We start from the raw sequence: 25580 nt of genomic DNA, 5'->3' as shown, positions 1-25580 counted from the left end.
CCACTTTCTTTTGAGCAGTGAATACTTTTTGTCTAAATGTTGAGTTACCCCAAAACATTATTCCGCGTGACATCAGAGAGTGAAAGTATGAAAGTATGTTAGCTTACTAATCTCTATATCCTCAAAATTGGCAATTATTGTGATTGCAAAAGCTCCTGAACCTAGTCGCTTTAGAAGATCCAAAATATGAATTTTCCAATTAAGATTCTCATCTATATGTACACCCAAAAACTTAGTATGCTCTACCCTGTCTACTGACTTCTGTTGGTGTGTTATATTTATTGAAGGAACTGTACTTTTTGCAGCAGAAAATTGGATGTACTGTGTTTTTTCAAAGTTTAGAGCAAGCCCATTTGCAGAAAACCAATTAATGACTTTTCGAAAGACCTTATTTGTATAATTTTCAATTGGAGTTTCTTTTACTGGATTTTTTTTTTTTTTTTTTGTTTGTTTGTGGTTTTAGGGCGCAAAACTTCTAGGGTCATTAGCGCCCAGCCCGTGACTTAAGACAGTAAAAAACCGAAATTGAAAACCAGCAGCAATGGGAACAAAGTCATAAAATTGGAGAAACTAAAAATAAAAGGAATGCTTAAAAATTCACTACAGAAAGGGGGAGGTTGTCCCCAAAAAAGCTTCAAATGACTGACGTCATTTCACTGTCACTAATAAACTGGAGAACGCGGTCGGCTGAGCGCGTGTCATCTGCTAAAATCGACGTTAGATCAGGCGAGAGCTGTAGACGGGAGCGTAACGGATTAAAATAGGGGCATTCAATTAAAAGGTGTCTTACCGTCCACAGCTGAGAGCAGTGGGGACAGAGTGGGGGAGGATCGCCGCTTAAAAGATGTCGATGGCTGAAACGACAGTGCCCTATCCGGAGTCTAGTTAAAATTACCTCCTCCCGACGACGCGTTCGGGAGAAAGAGGTCCAAGCGCAAGGAAGGGCTTTCACTTCCCGCAATTTATTACGGGAAAGTGTTGACCAATGCGCATGCCATAAATGAGCAACTTTGCGACATAAACTGCTCCGTATATCGGTGAAGGGAAGCGACTGAATAGCTGGCCGCGGAAGAGAGACTGCAGCCTTGGCCGCTATATCGGCCGCCTCATTCCCACAGATACCAGCGTGTCCCGGGAGCCAGAGGAACGCCACCGAGACGCCCCCCAGGTGGAGCAAGCGCAGACAGTCCTGAATCCGGTGGACCAGAGGGTGCACAGGGTAAAGAGCTTGGAGACTGAGGAGAGAGCTGAGAGAATCTGAGCAGATAACGTACTGTATCCGCTGATGGCGGCGGATGTAGTGGACAGCCTGGAGAACAGCGTAAAGCTCCGCAGTATAAACCGAACACTGGTCGGGAAGCCGAAAGCGGTTTGGGGTGTCGCCAACAACATAGGCACTCCCTACACCTAACGATGTTTTCTAGCCGTCGGTGTAAATAAATGTGGCGTCCGTCATTTCTGCACATAGAGCAGCAAATGCCCGACGATAAACAAGTGTAGGGGTACCATCCTTGGGAAATTGACAAAGGTCACGGAGCAGGCAGATCCGGGGACGGAGCCAAGGCGGTGCTGTACCCCAAGTTGTCAAGAAGGTTTTAGGAAAGCGGAAGGAAAGAGAATGGAGCAGTTGACGGAAGCGGACTCCCGGGGGTAGTAGGGAGGAGGAGCGGCCTGCATACCCTACATCAAAGGAGGCGTCGAAAAAAAGGTCATGGGCCGGATTAGCAGGCATGGAAGACAGATGGCTAGCATAACGACTCAGGAGGACTGCTCGCCGATTGGACAGCGGAGGTTCAACAGTCTCAGCATAAAGGCTTTCCACAGGGCTAGTGTAAAAAGCTCCAGACACTAAACGTAATCCACGGTGGTGGATAGAGTCGAGACGCCGAAGAATAGACGGCCGAGCAGAGGAGTAGACTATGCTTCCATAATCCAATTTCGAGCGCACTAAGGCGCGATAGAGGCGGAGAAGGACCACTCGGTCCGCTCCCCAGGCGGTACCATTCAGGACACGGAGGGTGTTAAGCGATCGCAGACAGCGAGCCGAAAGATAGGAAACGTGGGAGGACCAGCATAGTTTTCTGTCAAACATAAGACCCAAGAATTTAGCGACGTCTGAAAACGGAAGGTTGACAGGACCTAGATGTAAGGAGGGCGGAAGAAACTCCTTACGTCGCCAAAAATTGACAAAAACGGTCTTACTGGGTGAGAAACGGAAGCCAGTTTCAATGCTCCACGAGTGGAGGCGATCGAGACATCCTTGAAGACGTCGTTCAAGATGGCTGGTCCGTTGAGAGCTGTAGTAGATCGCAAAATCGTCCACAAAGAGGGAGCCCGAGACATCAGGAGGGAGACAATCCATAATTGGATTGATGGTGATGGCAAACAGTACAACACTCAGCACGGATCCCTGGGGTACCCCGTTTTTTTGGGAGAAAGGGCGGGAGAGAGTAGTGTTCACCCGCACCCTAAAAGTGCGCTCTGCCATAAATTCGCGAAGAAAAAGAGGCAGCCGGCCTCGAAAGCCCCAAGAGAACAGTGTGCGGAGGATGCCTGTCCTCCAACAGGTATCGTATGCTCTCTCCAGATCAAAAAATATTGCTACCGTTTGGCGCCTCCGGAGAAAACCGTTCATGGTGTAAGTGGAGAGAGCAACAAGATGGTCAACTGCAGAACGATGCTTCCGAAATCCGCATTGGGCTGGTGTTAAAAGACTGCGGGATTCCAGCCACCAAGCTAAACGGTAATTCACCATACGCTCCAAAACCTTACAGACACTACTCGTGAGAGAAATGGGGCGATAGCTAGAGGGAAGATGTTTGTCCTTTCCAGGTTTCGGAACGGGAACGACAATAGCTTCCCGCCACCGTCTAGGAAAGGTACTGTCGGTCCAAATTCGATTATATAGGCGAAGGAGGTAACGCAGACTATGGGTTGATAAATGCAGCAACATTTGGACATGGATACCATCTGGTCCTGGGGCGGAGGAGCGAGAAGAAGACAGGGCATGTTGGAGTTCCCGCATGGAGAAAACAGCATTGTAGCTTTCGTGATTTTGAGAGGAGAAAGCAAGATGTCGCACTTCTGCTGCACGTTTCTTCGGGAGAAACGCTGGCGGGTAATTTGAAGAGCTCGAAATCTCAGCAAAGTGCTGACCCAACGAGTTAGAAATTGCGACGGGGTCCACTAAGGTATCATGCGCGACAGTGAGCCCAGAGACCGGGGAGAAACTAGGCGTGCCTGAGAACCGTCGAAGCCGACTCCAAACTTCCGAGGAGGGAGTGAAGGTGTTAAATGAGCTAATAAAGAATTTCCAGCTTGCCTTCTTGCTATCGCGGATGACGCGACGGCATCGCGCACGGAGCTGCTTATAGCGGACACAGTTGGCCAAAGTAGGATGGTGACGGAAAATGCGAAGAGCACGTCGCCGCTCACGTAGTGCGTCACGACATGCCTCGTTCCACCAAGGAACTGGGGGGCGCCGGGGCAATTCGGAGGTGCGTGGTATTGAACGTTCCGCAGCTGTAAGAATAACGTCAGTAATATGTGTGACCTCATCGTCGACGCTGGGAAAGCGACGGTCATCGAATGTCGCTAAAGACGAAAAAAGTGTCCAATCGGCTTGGGCAAATTTCCAGCGTCGCGAGCGCATATATGGCAGTGGAGGCTGCAGTCTAAGGACACATGGAAAGTGGTCACTCGAGTGTGTATCATCAAGGGCGAACCATTCGAAGTGCCGAGCTAGCGGAACAGTACCGACCGCAAGGTCCAAATGAGATAAATTTGTCGTGGAGGCAGACAAAAATGTGGGGACCCCAGTGTTGAGGCAAACGAGATCCGCTTGGTGGAAGACGTCTAGCAATAGAGAGCCACGTGGACAAGGATGTGGAGATCCCCAAAGCGGGTGGTGGGCATTGAAGTCCCCAACCAGCAAATAGGGGGGTGGAAGCTGACCAAGAAGATGAAGGAGATCAGCTCGTGCCATTGGTGTGGATGATGGAATGTATACAGTACAAAGAGAGAACGTGAATCCAGAAAGGGAAAGACGGATGGCGACAGCTTGAAAGGAACTGTTTAAGGGGATTGGGTGATAATGTAGAGTATCATGGAGAAGAATCATGAGTCCTCCATGGGCCGGAGAGCCTTCACCAGAGGGGAGATCATATCGGACAGACTGAAAATGAGGGAGAACAAAGCGGTCATGGGGACGCAGCTTTGTTTCCTGAAGACAGAAGATGACCGGCGAGTAGGATCGTAAGAGGACCGACAATTCATCCCGATTGGCTCGAATGCCGCGGATATTCCAGTGGATAATGGACATGGGGTGAACAGAAGATGGAGGAATGTGACCAAAGTTGCTGTCAACTCAAAGACTGCTCGGAGCTAGCAACCGACAGCATGGAATGGCATTCAGCCGAAGGCAGAAGATCCTGATCCATAGGTTGGTCAGGAGCAGCCCCTGCCACCAGCGATCGGCCGGTTGACCGGCCACCAGCAGTGCGCCTCGGCGACACAGAAGACGGCCGAGGGCGATTTCCGCCAGGTGGCGCTGTAGATGGGACACGCCTTGGCGGAGAAGGAGAGGAACTAGGTTTCTTTGTAGCCTTCTTGGAAGAATGGTGTTTAGATGAAGGAGGAACCGATGGTTGGGAAGTTGCGGTACGTAAAAACTCTTCACGAGTATGCTCTTTTTTCGAAGACTTGGCGTCCGACTTTTGGGCTCGAGATTTAGCAAAACCCGACGAAGGGTGAGCCAGAGAATGGGCAGGCGAAAGTGGTGAGGTTGAACGAGCGATCTTTGCGCTGGCCGATCTGACGACCGTGGCACTAAAGGTGAGGTCGCAAGTCTGCGTGGCCGCCTCCTTTGTTGGCCGAGGAGAAGCGAGGACAGTGCTGTATTTTCCTGTCTGAGGCACGGTGGGCTTGCGACTGGCGAATAATTTTCGAGCAGCAAAGGTCGACACCTTTTCCTTCACTCTTATTTCCTGGATGAGCTTTTCGTCCTTAAAAACGGGGCAATCTCGAGAGGAAGCAGGGTGGTCACCCATACAGTTGATGCAGCGAGGGGATGGAGGTGGACAAGCACCCTCATGGGCCTCCTTGCCACACGTAACACATTTGGCCGGATTGGAACAGGACTGGCTGGTGTGATTGAACCGCTGACATCGATAGCAACGCGTAGGGTTTGGGACGTAAGGGCGAACGGAAATTATCTCATAGCCTGCTTTGATTTTCGATGGGAGTTGAACTTTATCAAATTTCAAGAAGACAGTGCGGGTTGGAATGATGTTTGTGTCAACCCGTTTCATAACTCTATGAACTGCCGTGACGCCCTGGTCAGACAGATAGTGCTGAATTTCTTCGTCAGACAATCCATCGAGGGAGCGTGTATAAACGACTCCACGCGACGAATTTAAGGTACGGTGCGGTTCCACCCGGACAGGGAAAGTGTGGAGCAGAGAAGTACGCAGCAATTTTTGTGCCTGGAGGGCACTGTGTGTTTCTAACAATAGGGTGCCATTCCGTAATCTGGAACAAGACTTTACAGGACCTGCAATTGCGTCGACACCTTTCTGAATAATGAAAGGGTTGACCGTGGAGAAGTCGTGACCTTCATCAGTCCGAGAAACAACAAGGAACTGTGGCAACGATGGAAGAATCGTCTGTGGCTGAGACTCAGTATACTTACGTTTGTGAGCAGACATAGTGGAAGGTGAGGAAACCATTGCGGAAGAATCCCCCATGATTACCGGCGTCTCCGATGGCGCGCTCCTCCCTTGTGGGGGCCCTCTCTGAGGGCACTCCCGCCTTAGGTGATTGTTCACACCTCAGGTCACACCTCCCGACAAACGGACGGAGGGACCAATCGGCATTTTCGGAAGGTATCAGCTCGGGTAATCACCCCTCCCTGGGCCTGGCCGTTACCAGGGGGTACGTACGTGTCCTACCTGTCTACCCGGGGCGGGGAATTACGCGTTACCCCCGTCACCGGCTACGCACAAAAGGCGTGGGTCGGCCTTCAGACACGCACAGGGAGGATGAAAAAGAGAAAGGGAAAGGAAAGAATAGGTCTCAAACGCCGCAGCGGAGAAAAGGGAAAGAGAAGAGGTAAGGAAAAGAGAAGGACAAAGGAAGGAAGAAGACAAAAGCAAGGAAGGCGAAGAATGCAGTACATTTACGAGCGTCCGTCTCCGCACGTAGGCACAAACCATACTCCCAGACGGGGAGAAAGGGAAGGAAAGAGCCAGAGGTGAGGGGAGGAGGGGCGAAGATAGGGATGGGGAGGGATGCGGAAAGGGAAGGTATGCAGCCCGGAAAGGAAGGAAGGCCACATTAGCACGGGGTCCCGTGCTCGCTACGCACGTATCCACAAAAGAGTTGTGGACCCCCTGGGGGGTTTTACTGGATTAATAATGATCTAAAACCAAAATACAGCCCTTCTGTGACCGGTGACATTAAGATGTCCTTTTTCTATTCACAAACATATGCTGAGTGACTGAAGATGCAATATTATATTATTGTTATTATTATTATTATTATTATTATTATTACTGTTTTAAAAGAAGCAGTTAAATGTTCAAAATTATTTGTTCCAACAGTCTTCTGTATGAGTGACTAAAGTATGTCAGGGAATTCAGTGATGTGTGTCACCAATTTTTTTATGCTTGAGTGAAACCTTTGGGTTTTATTTCCTATAACAAATTTTCACATTTGGAATAGTATCTTTCTTTGTCTAATAATCACATCTTTTATGTCAGACTGAAACAAACTCATCTAGAAACATCTACTGCCCATTCAAATTTCTGTTCATAACACTTAGTTGACACTCTGCCTCGTCTATCATTTCCCAACATTTGGTGTCATGGAGTGTGATACAGAAGTAACCTTCAGGTGATATTAATCTTTGTATTGACCTCGTCAGTATGTTGAGTAACAGCTATTGTGAATGTAAAATGCTTACATTCTGTGACTAGGCCTATCCTCAAATCACAAAAGATAGGTCTACTGGGCTTTTGCTCATCACTTACCTACAGGAACATCCTACTGCAATATTGCATAGGTTGTTTGTGCCACACTTGATCTTGGCACTCGTAATAAATATAGTATTCTGAGACCAATATGATTTCATCAACTTGGAGTGCCATTGGAAATGGTTGATACAAATTTGATACAACAACGTCCATCACAACTGTGATTAGATGTGGTGATAAACAGAGCCCTGATGCAGACTAACTATGATACAAAAGCCTCTGCAGCAGCTGGTACACACGTTCTCAATTATATCCACTTAAAAGTACATTTGAACTCCTTGGGTTCTAAGCATACAAAAAAGTATTTAACTGAACAATGGACAGGCGAAAACTAGTAGCAGCAAGCGAACAGTGACCTATTGATTTTCAAAACTATGAGGTCTGCACGATTTTAGAATGACTGAAGTGGCAGTTATTATTTGTATGATTTAGAGGAACTAGTGCTACTGAGAAGGGTCATTTGTCAAACTGTTGTTGAAACTGTTTCTTAGATCATTTTCTCTTGTTCTTAATTTTGTTTCCTTATCTTGGCAACAGATGTGTTTTTCTCCCCACCCTGCTGATTTCCTCAGTCCCAACCACCCCCCCCCCCCCCCCCCAATTTTCTCATGTATGTACCTTCTGTAGATCATGACACTCAAAGGATTCACTTCTATCTCTCACAGGGCTAGTCAGACAAACACTAGACAATCTTTCATGAGTACACTCTTTGTAATTTCCTCGCAGTTTATGGCTCCACTACAGTTTAATGAAACCAGCAATCTTCACCTTCCATACGTTCCTGTCACACTATATTACTAACCACTCAAGTAAACTGTCAAGTCAGTACTGTTGTTGTAGTGCTATTGTGTTGTATGTTCACATCCAACACTGGACAACCACCAAAAAGTGAAGAAGTAGCCACTCAGTTCTCCAAGCTCGGCAGTTATAAGAAAACCAGAAAGCAGGTGTCTCACACTTGGTACTGTGATCACTTTTTAAGGATATTTCAAATAAATGTCTACATACGGTACAACAAAAACATAATTAGGAATGAATCAATCCACATGGAGTGTAAGACATTCTGTAAAATCTGGAGTCAGCCCTGGCATGCATGCCACAATAACAGGAGTAAATTTCCATTTCTCGGCACTTATTAGGTAGTTGCATGCTTATATCACCAGAAAAACAAAAAGAGATTCAAGTGAAACATTACTGAATTAGCTTTCCAAAACTCCTATTACTCAATTAACTAGATCAGTCCCTCAAGAGTACATTCATGAGCACATGAATGACATGGTCATTAAGGACAGAGTACAACCTCAGATGTAGGAAGGAAATCATCTGTATCCTATTTAAAGGAACCTGTCTGGCATTTGCCAGAAGTGATTTAGGCAACCCACAGACATCCCCATGTTACCTCAAACTACACACTTGCATTGTAATGTCCTTTTCTACAAACCAGCAGCAAAATACATTGCCCAGAAGATTACTTAAAAAACATTCAATGACCTATCCTAGAATACTGCCTAAGTGTGTAGGACCCATACAAAATAGGATAACGGGATATTCAATGATGGTGGTTACTTAGCAAATATCATAAAAACTCTGACAAGTAGCCAACCAAAAATAAATTAAAAGAATCCCTTAATGGCAATATCTACTCAACAGATGAATTTTTAGATATAAGTTAGTAACTTTACAATTATTAAAAAGAAGACTGAATTATGTCCTGTAAAGAGACCTTTTGTTAAACTGACAAGTTCCCCATCATAATGAAGTACCATATTCATGATCTATGGAACAAGTATTAACCTAATCTACAGTAATCTGCATACAACAGCATGAATGGTCACAGGCTTGTCTGACACATCGGAGAGTGTCATAGGCACTGAAGGAACTGAAACAACAGACACTTAAGTTAGACACAAACTTTCCCAAGAACGCCTGCTTGTAAAGTTTCAAGAAACAGCTTTAATTGATGATACTAGGATATACCACAACCCACAGTGTATAATTCATTCCTGTAGGTATCATGAGGCCAATTACAGCACACAGGTCATTTAAATAGTCATTCTTCCTGAATGGAACAGGGAGAAGCCCTAATAATTGGTACAATGGAAAAGTACATTCTGCCATACACTTCACAGTGGTTTAAAAAGCAAGGATGTAGATGTAGCTGTAGATGTATGATGCCACATACAACATAATATTCACCTGATACCCAATATTTCAGTGGACACACTGCTGCAGATTACAATAGCAGTTGTATGAACCACAGTGCAGAACTGATTCACTGTTAGACAACAACTACTTGTGAACAGCCAAACCACCCACAAGCATCAACTAACAATGATGTATAGAAGTTATGCCCCAAATGTACATGTCTGATCATCATACATGACATGGCACAGATATTAGCATGGTCCCAACAACACAGCCACTGAATGTTTGAAGCAGCGGAAAGGTTGCCTAAATGAATGAGGCAGCTGATGATGGTACAAAAACCACATAGGATGTGGCATCACACTTTCCAACAATGCACAATATTAGTGCTGATGAGAGGTGTTAAAACTGTGTGTGTGTGTTTATGAGAGATGAAATTAAGTGACCAATATGTGTGTTATTGCCTTTCACTGGTTAATTGTACAACAACCAATCTCTTAATATGTGCATTGGTAGTTAGCTTATATCATTCTGCAGGTGACCTGTAAAGTGGGAAAATCAATACAAAACCCCATTCCTTCCAAAGTCATAAAAATATTTGAGAAACTCTCCACGGACATGGAGATGGTCATTTGTTCCATTCATCTGCATCTATGTCTATAATCTGCAAACCACTGTGGGTGCATGGCAGACAGTACATCCCATTTTACCACCTACTAGGGTTTCTTCCTGCTCCATTCACGTATGGAGCATGGGAAGAATGATTATTTGAATGACTCTGTGCAGACAGTAATTATTCTAATCCCATCATCGAGATCCCTTGTGAGCAATGTGTAGAGGGTTGTAGTATATCCCCCAGGGTAATCATTAAAGGCTGGTCATTGAAACTTTGTTAATAGACTTTCTCAGGATAGTTTATGCCGGTCTTCAAGAGTCTACCATTACAGTTCCTTCAGTATCTCTGTGACACTCTCCCATGGATTAAACAAAACCCATGACCATTCATGCTGCCCTTCTCTGTATAACTTCATTATCCCCTGTTAGTCCTATCTGGTACAGATCCCACACACTTGAGCAATATTCAAAGATGGGTTGCACGAGTGATTTGTAAGCAATCTCTTTTGTAGACTGATTTCACTTCCCCAGTATGCTACCAATAAACTGAAGTCTACCACATGCTTCATCCACAACTGAACCTATGCGAGCATTCCATTTCATATCCCTACAAAGAATAAAACCAGGCATTTCTATGAGTTGGCTGATTCCACCAATGACTCATTCATAATATAGTCATAGGATACTACATTTTTTGGTTTTGTGAAGTGCAAAAATTTACATATCTGAACATTTGGAGCAAGATGCCAATCTCTGTGCCATGTTGAAATCTTATCAAGATCTGACTGAATATTTACACAGTTCTGTCAGATAGTATGTCATTATAGATAACTCCATCATCTGCAAAAAGCCTGACTTTATTATTAATATCGTCTGCAATCTACAACATGTGCAGCAAGGGTCCCAACACACCCTAAGTTACTTCTACATTTGACACTGACTCTCCATCAGAGAAAACCTTCTGTGTCCTCCCAAACAGAGTGTCCTAAATCCAGTCACAAATTTCACTTGATAGCCCATATGACTGTACTTTTGACAATAAGCACAGGTGTGATACCAGGTCAAATGCTTTTGGAAATCAAGAAACACTGCATCTACCTAGCTGCCTTAATCCAAAGCTTTCAGTATGTTATCTGAGAAAAGTGCAAGTTGGGTTTCAAATGATTGATATTTTTGAAGTCCTTGCTTACTGTCACTGAAGAGATCATTCTGTTCAAGATACCTCATTATCTTTGAGCTCAGAATATATTCTAAGATTCTACAACAAATCGATATCAAGGATATCTGTGCCTTTTTCCAACAACTGGGGAGGGATCTATGATAAGATTATAGCGAGAAGAGGGGCTAACTCAGCCGCAAATTCAGTACAGAATCTGACAGGAATTCCACTGGGGCCTGGAGCGTTGTTCAATTTTAACGATTTCAGCTGTTTCTCAACACCATTGACTTATTTATTTCATTCATCTCTTCAGTGGTATGAGGATTAAACTGGGGCAAGTCTCCTGGGTTATCCTTTGTAAAGGAACAATTAAAAATGGAGTTAAGCATTTCAGATTTGCTTTGCTACCCTCAGTTTCAGTTCCTGTCTCATTCACTAGGGACAGAACACTAACTTTGGTGCAACTAACAGCTTATACATACGACCAGAATTTCTTTGGACTTTGTGAAATTTCATTTGACAATATTCTGCTATGGTAGTCACTGAAGGCATCACGCATTGCTCTCTTGACAACCAAACGTGTTTCATCCAGCATCTCTCTATCTACAGCGCTACGCTTTGTTTTACACCTATCATTGATTAATCTCTGTTTCTTCAGAAGTTTCTTTACTGTGGAGGTTCTGTTCCATTATGAACTGTTCTACTCGGTAATATCTGTCCAGTGGATGATCAACTATTCTTTTAAACTTGAGCCAGAGTTCCTATACGTGCTCCTGACCTGTACTGAAAGTTTCAAGTAACTCATTGAGATAGATATGACGTAACTGATTATTTTTATCTAGTCTACTGAACATACATATCTTTCTGCTTGTTTTAGTTGTCCTTTGTACTTTGGTAATCATTGCTGCCACAATCACATCGTGATCACTGATACCAGTTTCGATGTGAACTCCTCAAAGAGGTCAGGTTTATTTGTTGCCTTTAAGGTGGGTCCACACTGAGCGCACTGTGCAGAACGGCTCTGCACATCTCTGCGCGCTCAGTGTGGACGGTGAACCGCGCTGTGCCGCATCGTGCCGCGCAGTTTTCCGGCTGTTGTCGGTACATCAAAGGAAGTGACGCATTTGCGCGTGCTCAGTTTAGACGGGGTTTCGGTTCGCTCCATCTTCAGACCATGTGCGCGCTCCAACTGGAACACAGTGCACGCCTCGCAGCGGCGCGGATGGCGCACTCCTCTCTGGTAACAGCTGTGCACGGGGTGCAGCAACGCGGCGCGCTCAATGTGGACCCGCCTTTAGATCCAATATATGTCCATCATGAGTGGGGTTCCTATTCCACTGAGTGAGATGTGTATGCCCTGGACCCCATAAAACAAATCTTTGAGATTTGAAAGTGGTGGCTGAATGGCCTTGCAACAGCATGAGTTCCTAATTTTTTTTTTACATTACTTGGAGTCCTTTCCAACAATTGAAACTGCAGGTAGAACTACGACAATGTAGGAAAAAACAGATCGCTACTCACCATAAAGAAGACAAGTCAAGTTGCAGAGAGGCACAATTAAAAGACACTCAGATAAAGATTTCACCCACAGACTTAGTCGGTACAAAAAAGACAGACAGACAGACAGACAGACAGACAGACACACACACACACACACACACACACACACACACACACACACACACAAGACAACTCCAGCATCTTGGACTGGGATGCAACATCATGTTGGATGCATGCAGCAGCCTGGAGGGGTGGAGCAGGGGAAGGGATAGTAAAGTATGGGTCAGGGAAGAGACAAACACTGTCTGGTGGAGTAAGCAGGGACTAGACTGCCAACAGGTGCAGTGTCAGGAGGTCTTGAGGCAGTGAGGTGGAGAAAAAAAAGTAACAAAAAAGGAGAGGGGTGGGGAAAGATGGGTGGCTGCATTGGCAGAGAGCTGCAAATAAAGAGGGTGGGAGATAAGAAAGGGGAGGAGATGATAGGATAGAGGGGGTGGAAAATGTTGGGATGAGGGTTTGTGGTCAGTATGTTACAGGAGTGGAGAATGTGTTGTGAGGGTAACACCCGTCTGCATGGTTCGGAAAAGCTGGTGGTGAAGAGAAGGATCCAGATGGCCCTGGTAGTGAGTAACCATTGAAATCAAGTGTGTTATGTTCAGCTGCATTTGTGCCACACAGTGGTCTACACTGCTCTTGGCCACAGTTTGGCAGTGGCTGTTCATCCTTGTGGACATCTGGTTGGTGGTCATAACATTATAAAAAGCTGCGCAATGATTGCAGCAGAGCTGATAAATGACATAGCTGCTTTCACAGGTGGCCTGGCCCCTGATGGGATAGGATAAACCTGTGACAGGACTGCAATAGGTGGATGGATGGACTGGGCAGGTGGTGTTCAATAGCAGTAAGACCACGGGCTATTGAAGGCTACTGAACACTGATTTTCCCAGTGTCCTTCAAACTGTAAACCCACTACCCCACTCCTCACACATCTTACTAACTTTATCCTAACACAAAACTACTTGTCATTCAAAGGGAAGGTATGTTAACAAATTGGCATCCTCCTATGCCAACCTTTTTATGGCCCATCTCTAGGAGACCTTCCTAACCTCCCAAAAACACCAAACCCAAGTCTAGTTCAGGTTCACTGATGATATCTTCATGATCTGGACACAGGCCAAGACACCCAATCTTTGTTCCTTCACAACCTCAACACCTCTCCCATTTCACCTGGTCCTCAACCCCGTGTGACATCTTCCTAGATGTTGACCTCCTCCTCTCTGATGCCTTTATCAGCACATCTGTCCCCACTAAACCCACCAACCACCAACAGTACCTGCATTTTGACAGCTGCCATCACTTTCATCACTTTCACACACACACACACACACACACACACACACACACACACACACACACACACACACAAAAATCCCTCCCATATACCCTGGCCACCCGGAAACTGTGTATCTGCAGTGACTAAAATTCCCTTGCTCAGTATGCTGAAAGTCTCAACAAGGTCTTCACAGAGAAGCATTATCTCCCAGACCTACTCCACAAACAGTCCTGTGCCATTTCCCCTCAGATCCCCACTACACCGAAGAACCAGCCACAAAGAAGTGTATCCTTTACCACCCAGTACTACCTGATACTCGAACAACTGAATCACATCCTTCGTCAGGGCTTCGATTACCTATCATTGTGCCCTGAAATGAGGGATATCCTACCGGAGATACTTCCCAACCCTCCTCAAGCAGTGTTCTGTTACCCACCCAACCTCCACAACATCCTAGTCCATACCTATGCCACTCCCAATTCCTACCCCTTGTCACAAGGATCATATCCCCTGGCCAATCCATCCACCCAGTACTTCCTACTGCAGTCCTGTCACAGGTTTATCCTATCCCATCAGGGGCCGGACGGCCTGTGAAAGCAGCTATGTCATTTATCAGCTCTGTGGCAATCATTACACAGCTTTTTATGTTGGTATGATTACCAACCAGCTGTCCACAAGAATGAACACCCACCACCAAACTGCGGCTGAACATAAGACACTTGATTTCAATGGTTGCTTCACTACCAGAGTCATCTGGATCCTTCCCTCCACCCATTTTTATCTCCCATCCTCTTTATTTGCAGCCCTCTGCTATGCATCCACCCGTCTTTCCCCACTACTCTCCTTTTTTGTTCCTTTTTTTCCCCCCACCTCACTAGCTGAAGATCTGACGCTGCACTTGTTGGCAGGCTAGTCCCTGGACACTCCACCAGACAGTGTTTGTCTCTCTCCCCACCTGTACACTACAAGCCGTTCCCCTTTTATGCCCCTCCAGATTGCTGCTTGCATCTCAAAATCATTTCCATAATACAATGCTGCCATTTAATAATGAAATTGTATGCTACACACTATTAGCTACCTCTAATCCCGCTACTCATGAGTGCAAACTCTCCTATATCTCCTGGCAGTATACCAAATGCAAATTTCAAGCTAAATTAGGGAAAGATTGTGAGGGATCAATGTCTATTTGAGTTGAACAATATGTTAAAAAAGATGAGAAAATATTTTAATTCCACAAATATGTTGGTAAAATAAATGTCAAGTATTACTGCAGACAGCCAAGAACTACTCAGAAATTGAAACTAAAATTTGGAGGACCTGTAGCTCATATCCCAGTTATCAAAGGAAAGCTTGTGCATAAGTAGGCCTAGACGACATACATGGTAGACAAGGACAGAAAACACGTGCCTTATCATGGTTTAATACTGGGACCCAAAGAAAGGGGTCAACCAAAATTTTTTCAAAACAATGAATACAAACAATCTGCCAACCACCTAACAGAAGCCTAGTGAATAGGCATGGCATGTTGTGTACACTAGACACAGTCTGCCAAGAAACGTCATGTTGCTGCCAGGCAGTCAGCAAAATTTCTGTGATCATTGTTCCCAGATTTTGTTTCTACATAACAAACAGACCATTTATATCATGATAATGGCACAACTGGGCAACCTAATAATGTTCCAGAAATGAAACCTGTTTTTTTTTTTTTTTTTGGTCGTCAGTCTACTGACTGGTTTGATGTGGCCCGCCACGAATTCCTTTCCTGTGCTAACCTCTTCATCTCGGAGTAGCACTTGCAACCTACGTCCTCAATTATTTGCTTGACGTATTCCAATCTCTGTCTTCCTCTAGAGTTTTTGCCCTCTACAGCTCCCTCTAGTACCATGGAAGTCATTCCCTCATGTCTTAGCAGATGACCTATCATCCTGTCCCTTCTCCTTAGCAGTGTTTTCCACATATTCCTTTCCTCTCCGATTCTGCGTAGAACCTCCTCATTCCTTACCTTTTCAGTCCACCTAATTTTCAACATTCGTCTATAGCACCACATCTCAAATGCTTCGATTCTCTTCTGTTCCGGTTTTCCCACAGTCCATGTTTCACTACCATACAATGCTGTACTCCAGAAGCACATCCTCAGAAATTTCTTCCTCAAATTAATTTGATATTAGTTGACTTCTCTTGGCCAGAAATGCCTTTTTTGCCATAGCAAGTCTGCTTTTGATGTCCTCCTTGCTCCGTCCGTCATTGGTTATTTTACTGCCTAGGTAGCAGAATTCCTTAACTTCATTGACTTCGTGACCATCAATCCTGATGTTAAGTTTCTCGCTGTTCTCATTTCTAGTACTTCTCGTTACCTTCGTCTTTCTCCGATTTACTCTCAAACCATACTGTGTACTCATTAGACTGTTCATTCCATTCAGCAGATCATTTAATTCTTCTTCACTTTCACTCAGGATAGCAATGTCATCAGCGAATCGTATCATTGATATCCTTTCACCTTGTATTTTAATTCCACTCCTGAATCGTTCTTTTATTTCCATCATTGCTTCCTCGATGTACAGATTGAAGAGTAGTGGCGAAAGGCTACAGCCTTGTCTTACACCCTTCTTAATACGAGCACTTCGTTCTTGATCGTTCACTCTTATTATTCCCTCTTGGTTGTTGTACATATTGTATATGACCCTTCTCTCCCTATAGCTTACCCCTACTTTTTTCAGAATCTCGAACAGCTTGCACCATTTTATATTGTCGAACGCTTTTTCCAGGTCGACAAATTCTATGAAAGTGTCTTGATTTTTCTTTAGCCTTGCTTCCATTATTAGCCGTAACGTCAGAATTGCCTCTCTCGTCCCTTTACTTTTCCTAAAGCCAAACTGATCGTCTCCTAGCGCATTCTCAATTTTCTTTTCCATTCTTCTGTATATTATTCTTGTAAGCAGCTTCGATGCATGAGCTGTTAAGTTGATTGTGCGATAATTCTCGCACTTGTCAGCTCTTGCCGTCTTCGGAATTGTGTGGATGATGCTTTTCCGAAAGTCAGATGGTCATAGAGGCTTTCAATGTATTCTTTCCACCTCTCTGCTCTCTCCTCTGCATTTAACAGTGGAATTCCCGTTGCACTTTTAATGTTACCACCGTTGCTTTTAACGTCACCAAAGGTTGTTTTGACTTTCCTGTATGCTGAGTCTGTCCTTCCGACAATCATATCTTTTTCGATGTCTTCACATTTTTCCTGCAGCCATTTCGTCTTAGCTTCCCTGCACTTCCTATTTATTTCATTCCTCAGCGACTTGTATTTCTGTATTCCTGATTTTCCCGGAACATGTTTGTACTTCCTCCTTTCATCAATCAACTGAAGTATTTCTTCTGTTACCCATGGTTTCTTCGCAGCTACCTTCTTTGTACCTATGTTTTCCTTCCCAACTTCTGTGATGGCCCTTTTTAGTGATGTCCATTCCTCTTCAACTGTACTGCCTGCTGCGCTATTTCTTATTGCTGTATCTATAGCGTTAGAGAACTTCAAACGTATCTCGTCATTCCTTAGTACTTCCGTATCCCACTTCTTTGCGTATTGATTCTTCCTGACTAATGTCTTGAACTTCAGCCTACTCTTCATCACTACTATGGAAATGTCGTGTGGCTAGGGCCTCCCGTCGGGTAGACCGTTTGCCTGGTGCAGGTCTTTCGATTTGACGCCACTTCGGCGACCTGCGCGTCGATGGGGATGAAATGATGATGATTAGGACAACACAACACCCAGTGGTCTAGCTGAGTGGTCAGCGTGACAGACTGTCAATCCTAAGGGCCTGGGTTCGATTCCCGGCTGGGTCGGAAATTTTCTCTTCTCAGGGACTGGGGGTTGTGTTGTCCTAATCGTCATCATTTCATCCACATCGACGCGCAGGTCGCCGAAGTGGCGTCAAATTGAAAGACCTGCACCAGGCGAACGGTCTACCCGACGGGAGGCCCTAGCCACACGACATTTCCATCACTACTATATTGTGATCTGAGTCTATATCTGCTCCTGGGTATGTCTTACAATCCAGTATCTGATTTCGGAATCTCTGTCTGACCATGATGTAATCTAATTGAAATCTTCCCGTATCTCCCGGCCTTTTCCAAGTATACCTCCTCCTCTTGTGATTCTTGAACAGGGTATTCGCTATTACTAGCTGAAACTTGCTACAGAACTCGATTAGTCTTTCTCCTCTTTCATTCCTTGTCCCAAGCCCATATTCTCCTGTAACCTTTTCTTCTACTCCTTCCCCTACAACTGCATTCCAGTCGCCCATGACTATTAGATTTTTGTCCCCCTTTACATACTGCATTACCCTTTCAATATCCTCATACACTTTCTCTATCTGTTCATCTTCAGCTTGCGACGTCGGCATGTATACCTGAACTATCGCTGTCGGTGTTGGTCTGCTGTCGATTCTGATTAGAACAACCCGGTCACTGAACTGTTCACAGTAACACACCCACTGCCCTACCTTCCTATTCATAACGAATCCTACACCTTTTATACCATTTTCTGCTGCTGTTGATATTACCCGATACTCATCTGACCAGAAATCCTTGTCTTCCTTCCACTTCACTTCACTGACCCCTACTATATCTAGATTGAGCCTTTGCATTTCCCTTTTCAGATTTTCTAATTTCCCTACCACGTTCAAGCTTCTGACATTCCACGCCCCGACTCGTAGAACGTTATCCTTTCGTTGATTATTCAATCTTTTTCTTATGGTAACCTCCCCCTTGGCAGTCCCCTCCTGGAGATCCGAATGGGGGACAATTCTGGAATCTTTTGCCAATGGAGAGATCATCATGACACTTCTTCAAATACAGGCCACATGTCCAGTGGATACATGTTACGTGTCTTTAATGCAGTGGTTTCCATTGCCTTCTGCATCCTCATGTCGTTGATCATTGCTGATTCTTCCGCCTTTAGGGTCAATTTCCCACCCCTAGGACAAGAGAGTGCCCTGAACCTCTATCTGCTCCTCCGCCCTCTTTGACAAGGCCGTTGGCAGAATGAGGCTGACTTCTTATGCCGGAAGTCTTCGGCCGCCAATGCTGATTATTTATCAAAATTTAGGCAGCGGCGGGGATCGAACCCGGGACCGAAGACGTTTTTGATTATGAATCAAAGACGCTACCCCTAGACCACGGGTATCCTTATGAAACCTGTATAAAACAGTAAATGTGGAAATACAGAAGCGTCCGATCCTACCCGTCGGCTTTGACCCATGACGTCACAAATATGGCAGAAACGACCATAAACGACAATTCCAATATGGCGGATATAAAAACGTCGCATACGTATCATAAAGACGAAAATACATAAAAAACAACACACACACAAGTTTCACAAAAAGCCTAATGACTCTAAGGGGACAAGTGTGGGAAATTGGGGGTTTTTGGGTGGGGAGAAACTAAATATACACAAATTTAGCCACCCACCGCCATACAAAACCACGCAAGACGACGAAAAAAATCGACATCACAAAACTCACCAAATACCACAAAACACATTCTTATCCGGAATCGGACACTTCCCTTGACCTATATAGATCTACGGTAGCTCCCGATCCCATAAATTAGGATCGAACACTTCCCTTGACCTATATAGCTCAACAGCATCTCCCGATCCCATCCCCCAATACAAAAATCAAAATACACCGCAAAACATTGCGAACAAACACTTCCCTTCACCTACATATATCTACAGCAGCTCCCGACCCCATAAATTGGGATCGAACACTTCCCTTGACCTATATAGCTCAACAGCAACTTCCGATCCCATCTCCCATTACAAAAATCAACATACTCCACCAAACATTGAGATTGAACACTTCCCTCCAACTATATAGCTCAACAGCAGCTACCAATCCCATAACTTAGGATCGACCACTACCCTTGACCTATGTAACTCAAAAACATCTCCCAGTACGAATACCAAATATGGCGGATATAAAAACGTCGCATACGTATCATAAAGACGAACATAGCCCTCAACCGAGAACTATTAATCCGGTCTTTCATATCCATTCCTGAACAAAAACCACAACCGAATACACTTAATAACAAACTCAGTCGACGTACAGCAATCATCATTACATTAACCATCACACAAAACTGTTAACTCACTAATACAAATTCCGCTTCAAAAAGATGCACGCAGCACTCACCACTGACCAACAGCAAACTGAGCCCAACACACCAAACAAACGAAAACCATGAACATACCACCAGAGGGCACAACAAACAACAACACGACATCTACAAACACGCCACACTCACAAACCAAACTTCGCGCCGTAATGACGTCACACACCACAACACCCTTACGTCACGGGTCAAAGCCGACGCGTGAGATCGGATGTTTCTGTTGACCCGTAAATGTCTAATAACGCAGCTATGGAGTTTTTCATTGATCATTAATATTAGTGTTAGTTAGCTGTGGTACTCAACATGATGAAGATTATAACTTCAGAACAGGTGTCAAAATAAATCTAGCTGATTAGAAAACAAGTGACCAAAAGTATTTCAAGGATAACACTTGGAGAATGTAACTCATCAGTGAGCAAGACTACTTGGTAAGTATTTTCAGCACTTTTTCCTTGCTGTGATCCACATGAATAACAATAGCAGAGGATAAAGTAAGAACTGTGACATCTTTCTGCAAGTTTGTTGGTTCAAACTCTTGTGTCTCTTATACTCAACGCATTTGAGTGGGTGGCATTATGGCATTATCATTATTATTATTATTATTTTTCTTTTCTTTTAAGACCTACTTGCTAAGAAGAACAGAGGAGAAGCTTACTAATACCCACATGGATAAGAACAATTGTATAATTTTTATTACACTGAAACTAAAGAAATACCAGGTATTCTGCTTTATGGGAAATACTGTTTTACTTTAAAATTTAAGGTGAAATACCTCTCCTGTAGAGATCGTGGTGAACTAGATTTGGGTCAATGGAGGCATTCAGTCCCACCCGTCGGTTTTGACCCGTGACGTTCTTTTGTTAGGTATGGATATGACTTCTAAGTGTACTAGTGCGTGTCTGCGGGCTTAAATGGGGGACGACATGTTGTCCGTCATTAAGCTCCTGCAACTTTTTGGGCTTGTTACAGAGATAGTGAAATGCGACATATGCAACCAGAAAATGCAAGTTACGGGTTAGTGTTAAGTACTGGAGCTTTTTTTAAGGTAAGTAGTTGTTTTTTCTTTTGGGTCTGTTGTTTGCGTGTTATGATGTTCGTTGGGCTTTTTATTCGGTGTTGGTGTCTGATGTTTTGGTATTGGCACTTGTGGTTAATTTATGTATCTTATGGAAAAGTACTCGATTTCAAATTTTTTGGTATCATCGGTTGTATTTGAGCTGCATAGGTCATGGGAAGTGAACAATTGCAATTTGTCATGGTAGCTATGTGTGTTTTGGTATCGTGACCGGTTGTTGACCTATATAGGTCAAGGGAAGTGTCCGATTCCAGTGTGTCGTCGTAGCTATGTGTGTTTTGATATCGTGAGTTGCTGTTGACCTATATAGGTCAAGTGAAGTGTCGGATTCCAATTTTTGTTGTTTTAGGTATTGGTTTTGTGGTATCGATAGTTCTGGTGTGATGATAATTTTTGGAGTAGTTGGTTTTTATTTTGCGTTCTTTTTGTGAATTATAAATGTGGAAAACTTAAATAGCAAATCGATTACCTTGAAAGTCAATCTCCACCAACGATCAAAACACAGATGGGTTGATAATGGACACAAATTAAAATGTCTGTAGCGTAACGGGAATGGTAATAAACGGGGCATCGACGGGGTTACAACACCCCAAATGAGATACCGAGGAAAATCGCTGTAAGCCTTCTTAATCATCAATAATGAGAGAGCAAGGAGCGAAAATGAATGCATCTACGACGAAACAAACGGAGGCGTAATATCGAACTGTGGGACGGCATCTATGTTTGGTCATGAGAAAACCAGCACGGCAACTATCACGCGTCATCCACAAACGAGCGAGAGTGGTGAATATTATAGCACAATGAATTTTTTATTTTTTCGAATCCGAATTTATTGGCCTAGAATAACGTAATACACAATGGTTATATACGCAAGGGTACAAAGCTAACATACACATATGGATATGAAAGTTCTATGTTAGTCACATAGTAAAAGGGTTAAACATTACTTACGATCGCCTTCGTCATCAACTTCAAATTCTTCAGCGTTATCTATGTCCAGAACATCAGCCATCTTCAAATAAAACTACTACTGCTAATACGATAACAACAGACACAAACTTCGTCTTTGAGCAAAAACAACCCGGTACACTACCAGCAGCAACAACGTTTCCAAAGACTGTCATATGAATATACTACACACACTCGTCACCTACGACAATGCATACATTTATTTTATATAAATTTTATTGGCTTTTTAAACGGAGTTATTCTTTGTGTTGTGTAAAACGATTTGTATTTATTTTCTAATTTAGGAAATCAGCTAAGGTTTTCGTCCTACAGTTTTAAAAGAATTTCGAAAGTTCGAGGGTAGAATCATCGGCTTTTCATATTAAGTTATTATGTAGCGTGGTATGACTGGTACGTAGGAGTAAATAAAAATTAAAGAAATATTTACAGATTTTTCAAATTTCCATAGCAAAGATAGCTGTCTCATGTCGAAGTGTACGTCTTTTTTAACTTTGGCTCTTGGTACTTTGGTAGTGTTTACATTCGGCCTTCGGGTAGTAGTTGGGTGATTATGTTGTTGAGGTTAGGGAAAGTTTTAATATTTTTACACTTTGTTAGTTTTTGCGAGTGTTCGTAATTTGAAATAAAACTGTCACAGACATAAAGCCGCCGAAAAGACATGGTGAGGTATAATTCGTTTTAATTGTTCCTGGTGTCTTTCGTTTGGTATACTTACGCAGGAAAATTTTCGTCTGCAGGCTGCACTTGTGAAAGATGTCGCATTGAATGACAGTCATCCAAAAGAATTGCTGCTACAGAAGCATTCAGATTACATCGCTTCTTATGGAATGAATAAAGACGAATATGTAAGTGATCGTGAAAAATGATCATTCACTTTTACCAGCACGTATTATGGGTGTAATATAGTTTTAATAATATGGTAGACAATAGCTGTATTTCGTTGTATCAGTTGAGTAGTTACCAAAACTTTCGTATTTCCATTTATCAGTTGTTAACTCGATTCCTTCGGCGTGAACCGTAAGTCTGGATGAAATAAGTAACCACTTATGTGTAGATGTGAGAATTAGTGTTTCATTTTTCGTCTATCTTTTTCATACGTAGTGAATATTGTTAATAGTCTGCCGTTATATGCATGAAATGATATGATGTAGTTTTTCACTTGCAGGAGTACTGTATGACTGAGTACCTGCGAATGTCCGGAATGTACTGGGGTTTAACTGCTATTGAGCTAATGGGTAATTTAGACAGAATGAATAAGCAAGAAATTTTGGATTTCATTAGAATGTGCCAGGATGAATCTGGAGGAATATCAGCAAGTGTTGGACATGACCCTCATTTGCTTTATACATTAAGCGCTGTTCAGGTAAGCTACTAGAAAAATTTGTGTGTGTGTGTGTGTGTGTGTGTGTGTGTGTGTATGTGTGTGTGTTTGAGAGAGAGAGAGAGAGAGAGAGAGAGAGAGAGAGAGAGAGAGAGAGGAGGAGGAGGAGGAGGAGGAGATGTTGATGATGGCGATGACGATGACGATTATTATTATTATTATTAGTATGTGACGATAACAATGCCAATTGTAAGTTAAACAAAATTACAGTTTGCCCCTATGTGACACTATTGTTGTCATAGTATTTTTTTTTTTAAATTAATTCACATATATCAGCACCTATGGGGGGAAAAGTTCAAAATCGCAACTGACAGAAAAAAATACATTCTTTGCACTTTTCTTCAGATGTTGTTCATTCTGGTATCAAATATTCATGTCCCTAATTGCTCCCTCCCTTTTGCATTCCTGTGCTAGTATGAAGTATTTCTTTTAAACTTTCATGCTGTTGTAATAATGATCAATTAACTACATCACTAACAAACACAAATGCAATACATGCAGAAAATTGGCCACCATAAATTTGTTCGTCCCACTTTCATACTCTCCATTTTGGTGCTGAAACTCTGACTTCTCAAGTCAGGGGGTTGAAAATCACTGTTGATAACATTTTCCACCCTGTACTTAGGTACTGTGTTGCTGCAGGTGTGACATTGTCCCAATGCTAGACACTTTTGCTTACAGAGGTAGGGAACCAATAAGCAGGCATATAGTCGAATTATCTACACGTGGGAAATACGGAAGTGTCCAATCCTGCCTGTCTGCTTTGACCCATGACGTCACAAATATGGCGGAAACGACCATAAACCAAGATTCCAATATGGCATGTATAAAGTCGTTACATACACATTATGAGGACGAAAATACATCGAAAAACAAACATACACACTTTCCAAAAAAGCCTAATGACACTAACTGGACAAAAGCGCGGGAAATGGGGTGTTTTTGTGTGGGGGCAAAGCAAATATAAACAAATTTAGACACCCACCCCCATACAAAACCACACAAAACGACGAAAAAAAACATCACAAAACTCCCCAAACACCACTAAACACATCATCTGGAATCGGACACTTCCCTTGACCTATATAGCTCAACAGCATCTTCCGATCCCATAACTTAGGATCAAACACTTCCCTTGGCATATATAGCTCAAAAACGTCTCCCCTTACCAATACCAACATTCACAGCCACACATTGGGATCAAACAATTCCCTTGACCTGCGCAGTGTTAATTTTATCCGTCATATCCATTCCTGAACAAAAACAACAACCGATTATTTTACTAAAATTACCACACGACATACAGCGAATAGCACTACATTAACCTTCACACAGAATCGTTAACTCACTGAAACGAATTCCACTACAAACACAGCCGACACTCTAACAATTCTTGATAATGAACAAAAGCAAACTGAGCCCATTACACCACACAAACGAAAACCCTTAACATACCACCAGAGAGCACAACACGGCGACATCTACAAACACGCCACACTCACAAACCAAACTCCGCGCCGTCATGATGTCACACACGACAACACCCTTACGTCACAGGTCAAAGCCGACGCGTGGGATCGGACGCTTCTGTCGACCCTACATGTGTACTATACAAATCACAGTGAAGTGAGTGGCAGAGGTTTCTGCCCACTGTACCAGTTAGGGCTTTTTTCATATCCCATTCACATCTAGATCAAGGGGTGAATGGTTGCTTAAATGCATCGGTGCGTGCTGTGATTAGCATAATCTTGTCTTCGATATCCTTGCTGAGTACATTTATAGTTTCATAGGTACACTAAGGCTGTTGAAGATGTTTTCAACAAAACCTTGTATGTTCTCAGAATAAACATCCAATTCAACAATCCCTATGTGTTTATGGAATTTGTTGAGTTTGGTGCTATCTTACTTGTAGAAGGCACTGAACCCCCCCCCCCCCCCACACTTGAAAGTGAAAGTACAGAACTTTATACAGGTACAATAGCCTAATGCTGCTGTTGAAGGCAGTTTAATTAAAAATTTACTAAGCCTTGAATTTTCGAATGTTCATTAAAAATTGCTACACCCTGGAGTTGAAAATTGTCATCTTCTAGCTGCATCCATCACAATATCTTATAAACTGGAATTAACTGTAATGGCTCTGTTGCTTTTGAACATGTCATTTTCAGGCAAGGTGTATATTTGGCCTATTGGAGTCTCTGGGTTCA

At 43.5% G+C, this 25580-nt stretch overlaps 2 protein-coding genes across 2 annotated transcripts in view; one reads left to right on the top strand and one right to left on the bottom strand.

Annotated features, from left to right (window-relative positions):
- The window catches only part of LOC126191294 (RNA-binding protein 8A), a 72166-nt gene extending 50034 nt beyond the window's left edge, over nt 1-22132 (bottom strand). The window contains exon 1 of the mRNA XM_049932118.1: nt 21978-22132. Within this exon, the coding sequence (XP_049788075.1) occupies nt 21978-22038 (61 nt within the window). The 5' untranslated portion in view covers nt 22039-22132. The remainder of the gene's footprint in view (nt 1-21977) is intronic.
- Nucleotides 22133-22492: 360 nt separating this feature from the next.
- Nucleotides 22493-25580, top strand: part of LOC126191282 (geranylgeranyl transferase type-2 subunit beta) — a 69667-nt gene continuing 66579 nt past the window's right edge. Inside the window, exons 1-3 of the mRNA XM_049932091.1 lie at nt 22493-22656; nt 22733-22840; nt 23161-23358. Coding sequence (XP_049788048.1) covers nt 22654-22656; nt 22733-22840; nt 23161-23358 — 309 coding nt within the window. The 5' untranslated portion in view covers nt 22493-22653. The remainder of the gene's footprint in view (nt 22657-22732; nt 22841-23160; nt 23359-25580) is intronic.

The sequence above is a fragment of the Schistocerca cancellata genome, chromosome 6, assembly GCF_023864275.1.
Source record: "Schistocerca cancellata isolate TAMUIC-IGC-003103 chromosome 6, iqSchCanc2.1, whole genome shotgun sequence".
In the NCBI taxonomy this organism is placed as follows: Eukaryota; Metazoa; Arthropoda; class Insecta; order Orthoptera; family Acrididae; genus Schistocerca; species Schistocerca cancellata.
The sequence above is the reverse complement of the archived record's forward strand: the minus strand, read 5'-3'. Positions and strand labels throughout refer to the sequence as shown.